A 13,702-nucleotide genomic window follows, 5' to 3' on the forward strand; every position below is an offset into this window, starting at 1 on the left:
GCTGTGGCTGTGGCGGTTCTGCATATTATCACTGCACTTGACTGGTCTGGCTCGTTCTGCCCTTCTTCTCTGCCAGGCCTCCGACCCAGTTGTTGGCCTCCTATTCCTCTCTCCTTTTCCTCTTCCTTAAAACTGTCGGAAGACTGTTCAAAAAGATCCTCTCTTTTTCTGTTCCCTTCCTCTCCCTCTTCTCCCTTTCTCCAAACATATACACACCCTGGATTCGCTTGCTAGAACATCCCTATGACAATGTCGTGGAAACTCACTAGAAGTATGTGCGATGTTTATGCCCGGTTGTGTTTCCTTTGTCCCGCCATATCGGATGCTAATGAATTAATTCCCTCATACAGAACTAAAGGAGACGCACTTGGCTCCTTTGACCCAAACATTCACCCGATCCTCCTCCACATCCACCATCAAAGGTGATTCTGGCGAAGAGACCCCCGTTGTTTCGCAAACCCCCAGTATCTCCACAACAAACTCCAATGGAATCAGTATGTTGTTCCTACTCTCTTCAATTCTCTGCCGACCGTCTAACACTCTTTCAAAGATGCCTCGGAGTCACTCGTCTCCCCGCCCGTGGCCCCTGTCAAGCCCGGAATCCTGATCGTCACCCTCCACGAAGGTCGAGGCTTCTCTCTTTCCCCCCACTACCAACAGATCTTCAACTCCCATTTCCAGAGCAGCGGTTCCTATGGCATGCGTCCAAGCTCTTCGTCATCCCACTCTGCACACGGACAGGCCGCCTCCTACGTCCCCAGCGGTCGCCCTCAATCCACCAGCGGGGGTATCAATGCCGCTCCGACCTCCCACGGTCGCTATTCGACCAAGTACCTCCCCTATGCCCTTCTGGATTTCGAAAAGAACCAAGTTTTCGTCGACGCCGTTTCTGGTTCCCCCGAAAACCCCTTGTGGGCTGGAGACAACACGGCGTATAAGTTTGATGTGTCGCGCAAGACGGAATTGAACGTCCAGTTGTATTTGCGGAACCCCACGGCTCGTCCTGGCGCTGGTCGCAGCGAGGATATCTTCCTCGGCGCCGTCAAGGTACATCCTCATTTCGAAGAGGCTCAGCCCCATGCGGAAGACCCCAAGTCCAAGAAGACGCCGCAGGAGCGCCAGCTGGGTCAGCTGGGCGCCGAATGGCTGGATATGCAGTTCGGCACCGGTTCCATCAAGATTGGTGTCTCCTTCGTCGAGAACAAGCAGCGCAGCATGAAGTTGGAAGACTTCGAGTTGCTGAAGGTTGTGGGTAAGGGTAGTTTCGGCAAGGTCATGCAGGTCATGAAGAAGGATACGGGTCGGATTTACGCCCTCAAGACTATCCGCAAGGCGCACATCATCTCACGGTCGGAAGTCACCCACACCCTCGCCGAAAGATCCGTGCTCTCTCAAATCAACAACCCCTTCATCGTCCCTCTCAAGTTCTCCTTCCAGTCTCCGGAGAAGCTGTACCTCGTCCTTGCTTTCGTCAACGGCGGTGAGCTGTTCCATCACCTTCAGCGCGAGCAGCGCTTCGATATCAACCGGGCCCGTTTTTACACTGCCGAGCTGCTCTGTGCGCTGGAGTGCCTGCATGGTTTCAAGGTCATCTACCGTGATCTCAAGCCTGAAAACATTCTTCTGGATTACACTGGCCACATTGCTCTGTGCGACTTTGGTCTGTGCAAGTTGGACATGAAGGATGAGGATCGCACAAACAGTAAGATTACCCCTGCTTTCAACCTGAATACGTCTAATTTTCTACACAGCGTTCTGTGGTACCCCTGAATACCTCGCACCCGAGCTTTTGCTTGGAAACGGATACACAAAGACCGTTGACTGGTGGACGCTGGGTGTCCTCCTTTACGAGATGTTGACGGGTCTTCCCCCCTTCTACGACGAAAACACCAACGATATGTATCGGAAGATCCTTCAGGAGCCCCTGACTTTCCCCAGCACGGACATTGTTCCCCCGGCCGCTCGGGATCTGCTGAGCCGACTGCTTGATCGCGATCCTCAACGTCGGTTGGGAGCTAACGGCGCAGCGGAGATCAAGTCGCACCACTTCTTCGCTAACATCGATTGGCGCAAGCTTCTCCAGCGGAAGTACGAGCCCAGCTTCCGTCCGAACGTGGTATGTAACTGTTTGATGTGGCTAGCGTATTACGGTGATGATGACTAACCTTTGTAGATGGGCGCTCGCGATATCACCAACTTCGATCGGGAGTTCACCTCCGAAGCACCGCAAGATTCGTACGTGGACGGCCCCATGCTGTCACAGACTATGCAGCAACAATTCGAAGGCTGGTCTTACAACCGCCCGGTTGCCGGTCTTGGCGACGCCGGTGGCAGTGTCAAGGATCCCTCTTTTGGTAGCATCACCGAGTAAAAAAGCTGATATATCATCAATCGACTCACTTGAACACCATACGTCCCTTCAAGACATAAAGGGAAATTGTTTGAGACAATTTCTTGCTTTTTCACCTTTACTCGTGCATATTCTCTGCATAGCTCGAGCACTTGCTTCACTGCTGGTTCTCCCTGTTTTTCCCCTTAGCACAAGTGGTATATGGTATCTTTCTGTTGGAATCCATTCTATGTGGCGGTGATCTCGGCTGAGCGCTTGTGTTTTTCTATCCTGGTTTGCATTCAAGATACAATTGAGGCGGGTCCCTTTCGTGCATTTCTCATTTTCTGTCATTATCACACCTCTTTCGACTGCCGCATCATTTCACAAGTTTGTCTCGGGCTTGCGTCAGTGATTTGCTTCCATTTTCGAACAACAGGCGGACGGCACAGGTAAAGCGAAAAGCTCCCACATTTTAGCCCTCTGCACAGGGCCACTGTATGCCTGATGAACCGACCTCGTTCTGTTTCAGATTTGCTGGTCCGATCCTTTGCTGCTCCAGCGGAACACGGATCGCTCCTGGGAAAGCCAAATCCATTTGGGAACGATCTACATATGAAAGTACACATTTGAGCGGTCCTCGATTTAGACATTTAGCTGTTCCTTACTCATGTTACTGTCGAAAATTTTTGTCTGGGTTCTGCTCTCTTTGCGCGCTGGGATGGGCTAAACCAGTTGCCGGTAAGGGTGTTTTGTTGATTTGACATGGCTGGCTCATAGACAATGGTACAACTGAATCTGCGTCACACAAACAAATATAGAGTGGTAGCTCATACACCGTACTGTCCAAATCTCACCATACGCAGAAATAGGGGACACAATATTATGATCATCACTTCAAATCGTTAGAACAAGGGGTGATAGATACAGGTAGTAGAATGGAGAACTGAACCGAAGAAACATACAATGTTCAAATATAAAAGAGAAAAAAGGATGAACATAAGATTGAATCATGATGACAAACCAAGCAGATGTAAGAAAAAAAAAAGACAAAACATAGTTCTAGAAGGATGAATAAAGTTATGTAAAAAATGAGCAAGCAAGCTAGATAAGAGTAAGTAGGAGGGTTGTCAACGGTACATGGAAATAATTTTTCCTCTTCTCACTTCTCTTCTTCCCACTCCTGCGGAAATTAAAGGAAAAGCCTCACACACACGCTGTCTCCCAATTCTTCCCCCACCTTATACAACCATCGTCAATCATGCCTCAGTTTCTTCTTCTTCGGCCTCTTCCTCTTCGGCCTCGGCTTCGGCTTCGGCTTGAGCTTCCACCTCGGGCTCACCATTACCTGCCGACACGGCATTGCCGTCTTCGTCGGCGTGCACATCGATCAAAGACTCTGAGGAGGGGGGCTCAGGAACAACTCCCTCCTTCTCTAGACGAAGGTACTCGTCCCACTCCGGGAAGAGGTCATCGTCTGCGGCGAGGTCAGGGCAGCCCGGGGGAATACCGATGAGACGGGCGATCTTGGTCTTGCCGGATCCCTCGAGAGACTCTTTCCATTGTGCGACGAGAGCAGGGGCACGGGAAGGCTTGTAGGTCTGTGCGAAGAGAACAGATTCGGCCAGACGGTTGGTACGCACCAGGAGGTCGATGCAGCCGTCAACGTCGCCGAGGGACCAGAAGGTGGAGAAGGCGACGTTGTGGAGGCCGGCTTCCGAGGCTTGCTCGGCCAGCTGACGGAGACCGTCCTTGTTGCCGCTGGCAGTGTGCAGAAGGAGGAGAGAGCCGACGTCCTTGGCGTTGGTGAAGCATTCTTGGGCCAAGGCCAGGTTCCATCCTGCCAAGGCGGCATCTCCGACCGTCTTCCACTTGTGCTCGTTGTTGGCTTCACGGGCAATTTCCAGGGCGATGTCGAGGTTGCTGAGCCCGAGTGCCAGCTCGAACCGGTGCTCTTGGTCGGTTGCGACTTCAAGGGCCATTTCCTTGTAGCCTTGGCCTTCGAGGAATCGTGCAACCTTGTTCATCTGGTCCTGGGGTACGTCTTTGAGCAGCTCAGCTGCCATGTCCATATCGCCACGCAGCACCACGGTCTGGTACTCGACCATGCTAAGGGAGAGACCGAAGGAGACAACGTTGACGTCCTTGTCAGCAAGGTAGACTCTGCCATCGCGGGGCAGGTAGCCCAGGACGTACATGCCCTGGTCGAAGTGGGAAATGGTGTAGGTCTGGTCACCGACCAGGTAGTTCAGGCGGTTGGTCGAATTCGTGTAGATGAAGCAGTCTCCAACCCATTGACCTGTGCGGACGGACTCGTTGATGTCGGTGACAACTTCGAAAGCGGACTCCACTCCATCCTCGTCTGCTTCGCCGGCGTTCAGACCGTTCACGTAGTTCTCCCTGGAGAAGCGGAGGACGTAGAAAGTATCCTCACAAGCCAGGGTCACCAGCTCGCCGGACTCGGACCAGTAGACCTATTCGAGGTGTGAGTGAAGGGTCGTCTTAATTTAGTCGTTGGTGGATACTTACAGCCTTGGGGTCGACTTCGATGCGGCGGACCAAGTTACCCGTCTCCCAGTCGAACATACCAATACCTCCTTGTCCCTTAACACCAAGAAGCACACCATCGGTGAGACCCTCAGCCTGAAAGCCCACGTCCAGACCACCACTGACTTCCTTGAAGTTCTTGAAGATCTTCACGCTGGTCGTGGACTCCCGGATAGCGTAATCGTTGCTGTTGTCCTTGGAGCCCCATGCGAAGTCCAGGGCCTGTCCAAAAGCCTTGTTTCGCCAGGCAAGGGCAGTGTAGATGATGTACTCACCATCACCACATACCGAAACGAAACGGCCGTTGGGGGAATGAGACAGCGTCTGGGGATAGACCTCACAAGATCCCAGCTCCTTAGTGGGGAGAGACAGCGGTGCGCCGTCCTTGATGCTAGCATCACCACCCTTGATGACAGTGGAAACGACCTCGTTGTGCCTGGCCCAGATGATCTTTCCTGAGCCGTCCATGGAAACCGCCGGCTCCTCTCTGCCCATCTTCACAACTACCGCACCGTCGTCGAAACCCATTGCAACACCCTGTCTGCCACGCTGGTAAGCGATACACCAGGCACGCTCCAAGCCATAGCTTAGCGACTGCTCCAGCCTGTATGTGTTTGCATGCCAGAGCTTGATAGTTCCATCCTCCGATCCGGAGATAATGACCGGCAACTCCGGGTGGTAGCAGGCAAACGAAACGTTACTTGTGTGTCCTTCCAGGGTTGCAATGAGCGCCTTCGTCGTGTAATCCCAGATCTTGACGGTCCTGTCATCTGATGTCGTAAGAAGGTATGGCTTATCCGCTTGTGGGTAGTAATCGACATGGTTGACACCCTTGGTTTCATGGGCTTCCAGGGTGAAGTTGGCGTGAGGCGAGCCAAGGCTCCAGATCTTGACGGTACGGTCCAAACAAGCGGAGGCGAAGGTGTTTGTATCCTTGGGGTTGATAGCAAGCCCCATCACGTAGTGGCTATGGCCCTCGTACACCTGGACACACTTCCAGCCCCTCTCCCAGTCCCAGAGCTTGATCGTCATATCATCGGACGCCGTAAGAACAAAAGGCTGGGTAGGGTGCACTGCGATGGAACGAATGTAATCCGGATGCGCCTCAAACGAGGCAATCTTCTCGGAGGTGTTGTAATTGTAGACGCGAAGTTGGAAGTCATCGGAACCGCAGACAATCCAGTTCTTGCGAGCGATGAATCGACCGGCTCGTACAGGGACATCGGTGAGTTCGAAGGTTTTGATAATCGACTACATAGTTCAGCAATCAGCAGTGCATCATAGCAATTCCTTGTCTGCACAACTCACCTGAGTCTCGTAAGACCAGATGTATACATGGCCTATGTCGAATTAGCACATCACATTCGATGATTTCCTCCACTCGCTACCGTCACGCACCGCTATATAACGTTGTGAGGATCTGAAAGCCATTAGTATTGATCGACGGATTTGCAGCGATTGAGTACTCACCCATGGCTCTGTGGGATGGAAGTCAATGCCCTTCACCCGCTCGGAGCGGGCGAACAGCTGTCTCTGTTAGGCCACAACAACAGTCAGCATCCGTACAATTGTTTCCCAAGAGTATATCCTCTGCACGCCACGGCCTCTTATTGAACTAAGGGCTTTAGACCCCGCATTATAGTCCGTACCTTGACATCCAATTTCATGATGTGTGGGGAAGGAGAGTCGCGACTATGTGCGGCGTCGGAGAACGGCCTGAGAGAAGGAGGGGAAACCAGGCCACGAGCCACTCAAACAGCCAGCCCGTCTATTCAAAGGAGTCCCGAGAAGCAGGTAGATGAGAGCGCAAAGAAAGAAGGAAAGTCCCCGACCGGAATGGCCAGCAAGGTCAACGAAGATGGTTCAGGGACTGGCAGCGATGTGTCCACAAGGAGACGGAATCCCGCCAGCTATCTGGAACCGGCTAGCCATATGGGGCTCACCGCCTACGGTTTGTGATTCCATTTGAGCATCAAACATCAACCCTGCATCACTCCAAGATATAGATGCTTGTGGATGCCTTTCTGATTGTAGATTATCTGAGAAGGGAATTCCTGAGTGCAGGTGCGACCATTTCAAGCACCCCGTGGGGGTGAATGCAGTAGTCATCAACTAGAGCAATAAACTATACACATCACACGCATCACTTGCACCAGCTCCCTCAGTTTCTTTTCTCCAAGGGACATTTATAACCAGGAATTAACGGCATTATCACTACTTCTATCAAAGTAACCCCATGAAAATGAAATTGGCCTGCCATTGGCATCGAATTTTGTTTCACACAACCATAAGATAATAATTACAAGCAGATGGGGAATCTAGTTTCGGATCCTCCATTCATGAGAAAACCATTCTATGCTTACTCGGTCTTGCGCTCAAAGTAAGACCACTGGCCGGGTCTGGGCTTCTCGGAAAGCTCCTCCCAACTAAGCTAACGTTAGCATCTCTGGCTTCAATCGAAAACTTGTCAATCGGCCAACTTACGCGGAAGTCTTGTACAGCTCGTCAACAACCTTCAACTCGCCCTCAGCAACCTCAATGACCTCCTCAATCAGGCCGGCTCCAATCTGTCTCTCAATTTCGGCAATCCTAGAAGAATTGGTCAGCATCTTCACGGAACGGTAGCATGGCTCAGAGATGATGCCACATACTGCTCAGCCTCCAGGGCGGGTTCGTTCTCCCACTTCATCTGTGAGGTGTAGAAGTCTGATTCGGCAGTGGGCTTGGTAGAGTCCTCGATGGCCTGGTGCCACCGCGCTTCTTCCTCTGCCGTACGAGCGGGGCCCTCGGTAGTAGGTTCGATGCTCTCTCCATCCCATTCCTGACCACGGGGGTTGTCGGAACCGTCGTCACGCTGCCAGGCGGCATATGTACCGTCAGGACGGCGAAGAGAGGCGAAGCGCTCGGGCTCTTCAGCCACGGCCTTCTTCACACGCTCCAACCAAGCATCGAATCCGGGCGGCTTCGTGGACTCGACGATCTGCAGGCGGTGGCGGGTCAATGCTTCGGTAGACTGGCGGTAGACGGAGGACTCGGGGAAGGCCTTCAGCTTGTCCAGGGTGGACTTGTAGAGGAAGATCAAGGTCGGGCGAGGGCTAGGGTGAGTGACAAGGCCGGTCAAGCCGGTAGGAGCGAAAGGCTCCAAGTAGCGAGCCGGCTTCACACCGGCGAGCAACCGGAATGTAGACCTCATTATGACTGGAGGTTGTGTAATTGGGTATAAGGGTCGGGTGGTGACAGACCCAATGGCAGACGATAAGCGGGAATAGCGGCGCTGTCAGTCGTCAAGATACCACACTGGATCGGGATCGATGCGCGAAGGGTTGAGGTCCCGTGTCGGGGCGCGGAGAAACCGTGGCGCCGGGGGGACATTCTCCCTCAGTCTCTCCCTGCGGCTCTCGTGAGCACCTCACTTGGTCGGCTTATCGCTGTCTCTTGTAGGAGTGTTCTTCCTGCTTTCTTTCTCTCAAAGAGCCTGCGGATCGCCTCCGCAGTAGTCTCTGAGCCTAGCTCACCTTTTTCTTCTTCTTTTACTCAGCATTTGTCTCGCTGATATCTCTTTCACCCCCTCCAACAAGGGGTACATTCAAGCGTGTCCCTTAGCGATTCTAGACCGTCGTTAGTTCAATGTGCCACCTGTGACGCCCCGTCCTGACTTCTTCCACTACTCCTTCGACCCCCGAAATTCGGACCGTCCCTCTTTATTCAGTCACACTTCTAAGGTCAAAGACCTTACGCTACAGCCAGCATGAGGGTCTCTTTGCTGGCGTGGTCCCTACTCTCTCTTTTCTCGATTCCCGCCTTAGCCGCCCCCTCCGATAATGTCTCTCCCAGCCATCACCTCGTAAAGAGAGGCGACTCCGACGTGAAGTCGGAGGGCCAGTCGACTACCTTCAATGGTATTGAGGTCCCGCCCATGAAGGCTTTGACTCCCGACAACTTCGATGACACGATCAAGGACGGCTACTGGTATGTTGTCTCTTCATTCTACATGTACCGTTGGTTTTCCAGAAAGCTGACAAGAATCTAGGTTCGTCAAGCAATACTCTCCGTCCTGCCCACACTGCCAGAAGATTGCCCCTGCATGGCAGACACTCTATGAATTCTACTACGTGAGTTAATATCTCGCGCATTGAGTCAACATCGCTCCTTGCCAGCAGCATCCACTAATATCCCACTAGACCTCCGATCCTTTGTCCTCGTCGTCTTCCAAGCCATCCAACACCGATTCGCTGAACTCATTCCATGGTTTTTATAACTTCCATTTCGCCGAGATGAACTGTCTCGCGCATGGCGATCTTTGCCGGAAACTCGAAGTCAAATACTTCCCCACCTTTGCGCTGTATCACAACGGTGAACTGGTTGAACAGTACACTGGAAAGAAGAGTATGGAGGGGATCAGCGAATTCGTTGAGGAGAAGCTGGAACAGATCAAGCCTGGTTCGCGGCCTGCCCAGGGTCTCCATCTCCCCCAGCCTGGCGACAAGGGAGTGGATACTCAGGCTCAGCCCGAGGCGCCCGTCGCCAAAGATAAGGATCGTGAGGCGGGCACCAAGGCTGGAGAAAAGCACAACGAGCAGGCTGCACAGCTGGCCGAGGACGAGACACCCGCAGACAAGGTGTCGTCCAAGTCCAAGCCTAAGCCCAAGCCGGCCCCAGCAAACCCCCAGGGTATCTCTGTCCCTCTCACCGCGGAGAGCTTCCAGAAGCTGGTCACCACCACTCAGGATCCTTGGTTCATCAAATTCTACGCACCATGGTGCCACCACTGTCAAGCATTGGCTCCCAACTGGAGGGAAATGGCAAAGGAGATGCAGGGTGTTCTCAATGTGGGCGAAGTGAACTGCGATGCGGAATCCCGACTTTGCAAAGATGCCCGTGTCAGCGCCTTCCCGACGATGTATTTCTTCCGCGGCGGTGAGAGGGTTGAGTATACCGGTCTCCGTGGCCTCGGAGATTTGGTCAGCTACGCCAAGAAGGCTGTTGATGTTGGATCCGGTGTACAGGATGTCGATGCCACCACCTTCAAGGAGTTGGAGGAGAAAGAGGACGTCATCTTCCTGTACTTCTATGACCATGCGACCACCTCGGAGGATTTCGAAGCTCTCGAGCGCCTGACTCTTAGTTTGGTCGGCCATGCCCGGCTTGTCAAGACGAACAGCGCTGCTCTTGCGGAACGGTTCAAGATCTCGACCTGGCCACGCCTCCTTGTGTCCCGCGACGGTCGCCCCAGCTACTACAATGCGCTTGCTCCTAAGGATATGCGGGACTTCCGCCAGATTCTCAATTGGATGCGCACTGTCTGGCTGCCCATTGTTCCTGAGCTCACCGCCTCAAACGCACGGGAGATCATGGACGGCAAGTATGTGGTCCTTGGCATTCTGAGCCGGAAGCACTCGGACGAGTTCCTTCAATCGAAGCGAGAGCTCAAGAATGCCGCCCTTGAGTGGATGGACAAGCAGACGCAGTTGTTCCAGTTGGAGCGTGCTGAGCTGCGTGACGCTAAGCAGCTGCGGATCGAGGAAGCCGAAGACCGTAACGACCAGCGTGCCTTGCGGGCCGCCAAGAACATGCGCATTACCATCCGCGAAGATGACAAGAAGCAAGTCGGTTTCGCTTGGATTGATGGTGATTTCTGGGAACGGTGGCTGAGAACCACATACGGCATCGACGTCGAGAACGGTGAACGCGTGGTTATCAATGACCAGGATGTAAGTGACTACAACAGAATAGTTAGTCATCTGCTAGGACTTGAAGCTAATCTTTTTTCTTTTCTAGAACCGGCGCTACTGGGATACGTCTTCCAGCGGAGCTTCTATCATGGCTTCCCGGACCTCCATCCTTGAGACCATCCCCTTGGTCATCGCCAACCCACCGAAACTTACGCCCAAGTCCACAGTCGGTACCTTTGAGTCTGTCTTCTTCTTCACTCGGTCTTTCATCAGTGGTCACCCGATCATCTTCTTTATCATCCTGACGCTTTCGGTGGCTGGTGCTACAATTGTAGCCCGGGGAAGGAGTCTCAGACGCGGGGCTCGTGGCGGAATACTCGGGGTTACTGGTAACACCGGTGGTGGTTTCTTCAACCTTGATGGAAAGGAAGGTCTTCTGAACGGTGGATCGACCGGCAAGGTTGATTGATCCCATAATATGGGCATTGTACAGTTACTTCTCTTATACCTTTTTCCACGCCCTAATTTCGTGTCTATCTTGGACGTTTACTGGGTTGCTATATGTTTACCAGGATCTCTGGGTTCTTCATATTGACGATTCTACTCTTATACTTTTGTCTGTTGTTTTGTCCCAAATGGTGTTAGAATATGGCGCTACTGTTGTACACAAATTCCCTTCGAAACTTTCACTGTCTTCCAGTTGGCCATACACAAACAAAAAAGTGCCCATAATAATCAGGTCTTTCAAATGATCTTTTCAAGGGATGCTATGCTGCAGTAGAGGTTGAATGCTTCGACTCACGCATTTTTATTGTAGACATAAATGATGGCATGAGCAGTGGAAATGCGCGGCCTCTGATTTGACCAATCATATTGTCACGTGAATGCCAATTGCCGGTCGCTGATTGGCTATCGGAAGCCGCAAGCACTCAACGTCGCGGAGTCTCCCGGTTTTCGTCGACAGCCTCAGACTTCAAGTGCAGCTGCCGTCATCCTTTGCTGGAGCAATTGTCGTTGCCGGACGTGCTTCTTTAGACCCAGTAAATATGGTATGTGTTTTTCCAGAGTTTCTTCGTGTGGCATTCATCCTGCCAGTGTTTTGTTGGGTTCTTTGAGCTTGCCCACTGTTCAACTGCGTCGGGAGCCGTTATCCATGTTACTCTGATAGCGACTTGAACCCTGTTTGGCACAAGTGAACCAGTGCTGATCTCGTCTGCTCGCCGATAGGTTTTCTCTCAGACTCTCCGCCGCGCCGCCGCCCAGAGCGCCGGTGCCTACCGCTCCCCTTTCGCTCCCAAGTGAGAATCCCCGATATCCCATCTTCTGTCGACATACGAATACACAAGGTGTCCATGCTGGCTTGGGTTGAGTCAACGAGGCAGGTTCCCTGCTGCTAGCTCTGGGTACTGCGGTTTGCCTTTGGCAGAACTATCCATACTGCTGCCATACCCTGCCTCTGACGAGTTGACAAGATTCAGCTAGAGAGGCACCAATCCAGCCGGGACTGCAAGTGGTATAAGGAAGCGACGTACTGACTGTGTGGAATAGGTACCACACTCCCCTTCACTTCCACGGCCTCACCACCGGCCTGGCTACCAAGTAGTAAGTTCCTCCTTAGGTTCCAAGACTACCCCTCGTCTTTGGCTTCCTGGCAGGTCAGCTTACACGTTGGGCACATCTAGCGCTACCATTGCTGGCACCTTCGGTGTCGCCGCCGGTACCTTCGCCCTCTTCTTCTTCGGCGAGATCCCCCGTGTTCGTCGCGACATCCTCCAGAAGGTTCCTTTCCTCGATGAGTACTTCGACCGCACGATCGCCCCCGAGGACAACGTAAGTGCCTTTCCCTCATTTCACTCCAGCGGCACCAGCAACTGGGATGGAGAGCTATGCTAACAATCGTCTAGCCCTTCTAAATTGGTGCCGTATGGGATATGCTTTTCCGACCATCTAAAACAACCCACCCAGCGTGGATATGCTTCCTAGCGGATGGATGGTGAGAAAAAGAGGGTGCTGTACGTGTAGAATAGCGATGAGTTTCTGATAGCACATAGACACTGGCTGCTTCATTCATTTTTCCAGTAACATTAAGACGCACTGTTTGTCTGTGTCTACGTCAGACTGCCAATGGCTCTCCAGGGGCACATGCATGCCTTGTAGCCTCAGGTTCCGAACATATCTCCCGCCCCAGGCACATTAGGCTTCTTCCTTTACTCCTCCCCCCAATCACAGCCTTGATATTTACGTCTACACATGCACAATTTTGGGCCTATGGTCTGAGTTCAAACGTAAGCCTCAAGTCTTCCATCACTGGACCACTCAGGGCTAGTCATTCCATCTCTGGCACCGGACTACAGGAACGCATTACAGCACCGTTCGAGTGCTGCGCAGCGCAGTTTCAGGTTGACTATCGCTGATAATTGAATAGTCACAATTTCAGTCCCTCAAGCCACCATGGACCTTCGCGAAAATGTATGAACGATGTGGCTTGAAAGGATTTGGAGGCTGCCATTCGCGAGAACTCCCTAGATGAAAGACCAGTGAGGAGACTGGTATCAAATGCAAGGTAATAGTGGCTCCCGTGGTGTCCATGCAAGTTGTATGCGGGGGCTAATACAGGAGTCTATGCTTCGTCTAGGGACCCACGACTAACATGCACTATGTAGACACACCTATAGCTACGGTGAGACGTTGAAAATGAACCAAATTATCCCCGCTACTCTCGTAAAGGCAGGTATAGCCTGCCAAATCAGTGGAGAGCGACTCGTTTAGTACCAGCCAATTGTTTCTTACATTGACAGGTCATAAATCCAGCCAGCTCCAGATGCTGCCGTCCGTCTTATCATCGACCCGTTAGAAACACTTTGATATTCGTTCGATGCTTATCATCCGGCAGTCAAAGCACCCAATAGCCAACCAGTTGCTTCCGATAAGCCCGAGTGGATGGATTCCCCAGCTTCTGGGTCATTGCTTTAGCGTCAAGTTCAAGGGGTTCTCCGAGTTTTGTCTTCGCTCGCGGCGCCTGCAGTTTCCCAGCCAAGTATGGTGCATGCCAAGCTTCAGGTCTCTGACCCAGCAAGGAGCTGCATCCTATCTCGTCTCGTCTTTAGCGAGTCATCCTACTCGTTCCTGCTGGTTGACTGCAAGTGACAGTCTT

General features: G+C 52.5%; 4 protein-coding genes across 4 annotated transcripts; 2 read left to right on the top strand and 2 right to left on the bottom strand.

Moving 5' to 3' along the window:
- Positions 1 to 121: 121 nt before the first annotated feature.
- BO83DRAFT_233113 (serine/threonine-protein kinase) lies at positions 122 to 2,528 on the top strand. The gene is made up of 5 exons (XM_025526911.1): positions 122 to 271; positions 351 to 494; positions 551 to 1,702; positions 1,752 to 2,116; positions 2,174 to 2,528. The coding sequence occupies exons 1-5, from the start codon at positions 244 to 246 to the stop codon at positions 2,369 to 2,371; spliced, it is 1,887 nt and encodes a 628-aa protein (XP_025389558.1). The 5' UTR covers positions 122 to 243; the 3' UTR covers positions 2,372 to 2,528.
- A 677-nt stretch (positions 2,529 to 3,205) lies between these two features.
- On the bottom strand, positions 3,206 to 6,743 carry BO83DRAFT_357664 (coatomer subunit beta'). Its single transcript, XM_025529265.1, has 6 exons — positions 6,526 to 6,743; positions 6,347 to 6,409; positions 6,275 to 6,296; positions 6,185 to 6,216; positions 4,859 to 6,127; positions 3,206 to 4,803 (listed from the first exon to the last, which is right to left on the bottom strand). The coding sequence occupies exons 1-6, from the start codon at positions 6,541 to 6,543 to the stop codon at positions 3,589 to 3,591; spliced, it is 2,619 nt and encodes an 872-aa protein (XP_025389559.1). The 5' UTR covers positions 6,544 to 6,743; the 3' UTR covers positions 3,206 to 3,588.
- Positions 6,744 to 7,114: 371 nt separating this feature from the next.
- Positions 7,115 to 8,118, bottom strand: BO83DRAFT_436091 (complex I NDUFA5 subunit family protein). The gene is made up of 3 exons (XM_025535931.1): positions 7,528 to 8,118; positions 7,361 to 7,465; positions 7,115 to 7,302 (listed from the first exon to the last, which is right to left on the bottom strand). The coding sequence occupies exons 1-3, from the start codon at positions 8,067 to 8,069 to the stop codon at positions 7,236 to 7,238; spliced, it is 714 nt and encodes a 237-aa protein (XP_025389560.1). The 5' UTR covers positions 8,070 to 8,118; the 3' UTR covers positions 7,115 to 7,235.
- Positions 8,119 to 8,273: 155 nt separating this feature from the next.
- On the top strand, positions 8,274 to 11,290 carry BO83DRAFT_377037 (putative disulfide isomerase). The gene is made up of 4 exons (XM_025530889.1): positions 8,274 to 8,845; positions 8,907 to 8,988; positions 9,058 to 10,587; positions 10,655 to 11,290. The coding sequence occupies exons 1-4, from the start codon at positions 8,625 to 8,627 to the stop codon at positions 11,015 to 11,017; spliced, it is 2,196 nt and encodes a 731-aa protein (XP_025389561.1). The 5' UTR covers positions 8,274 to 8,624; the 3' UTR covers positions 11,018 to 11,290.
- Positions 11,291 to 13,702: the final 2,412 nt, after the last annotated feature.

Source organism: Aspergillus eucalypticola, assembly GCF_003184535.1.
Source record: "Aspergillus eucalypticola CBS 122712 chromosome Unknown BO83scaffold_8, whole genome shotgun sequence".
Classification (NCBI taxonomy): Eukaryota; Fungi; Ascomycota; class Eurotiomycetes; order Eurotiales; family Aspergillaceae; genus Aspergillus; species Aspergillus eucalypticola.

Coding starts and splice junctions, on each gene's coding strand:
- BO83DRAFT_436091 (XM_025535931.1), bottom strand. CDS start 8,069: ATGAGGTCTACATTCCGGTTGCTCGCCGGTGTGAAGCCGGCTCGCTAC. Junction 7,466..7,527: donor CCCGCCCTGGAGGCTGAGCA/GTATGTGGCATC, acceptor CAATTCTTCTAG/GATTGCCGAAATTGAGAGAC. Junction 7,303..7,360: donor GAGCTGTACAAGACTTCCGC/GTAAGTTGGCCG, acceptor ACGTTAGCTTAG/TTGGGAGGAGCTTTCCGAGA.
- BO83DRAFT_357664 (XM_025529265.1), bottom strand. Junction 6,297..6,346: donor TCCATCCCACAGAGCCATGG/GTGAGTACTCAA, acceptor AATGGCTTTCAG/ATCCTCACAACGTTATATAG. Junction 4,804..4,858: donor TCGAAGTCGACCCCAAGGCT/GTAAGTATCCAC, acceptor CACCTCGAATAG/GTCTACTGGTCCGAGTCCGG.
- BO83DRAFT_233113 (XM_025526911.1), top strand. CDS start 244: ATGACAATGTCGTGGAAACTCACTAGAA. Junction 272..350: donor GTCGTGGAAACTCACTAGAA/GTATGTGCGATG, acceptor TCCCTCATACAG/AACTAAAGGAGACGCACTTG. Junction 495..550: donor AACAAACTCCAATGGAATCA/GTATGTTGTTCC, acceptor ACTCTTTCAAAG/ATGCCTCGGAGTCACTCGTC.
- BO83DRAFT_377037 (XM_025530889.1), top strand. CDS start 8,625: ATGAGGGTCTCTTTGCTGGCGTGGTCCCTACTCTCTCTTTTCTCGATT. Junction 8,989..9,057: donor CACTCTATGAATTCTACTAC/GTGAGTTAATAT, acceptor ATATCCCACTAG/ACCTCCGATCCTTTGTCCTC. Junction 10,588..10,654: donor TGGTTATCAATGACCAGGAT/GTAAGTGACTAC, acceptor TTTCTTTTCTAG/AACCGGCGCTACTGGGATAC.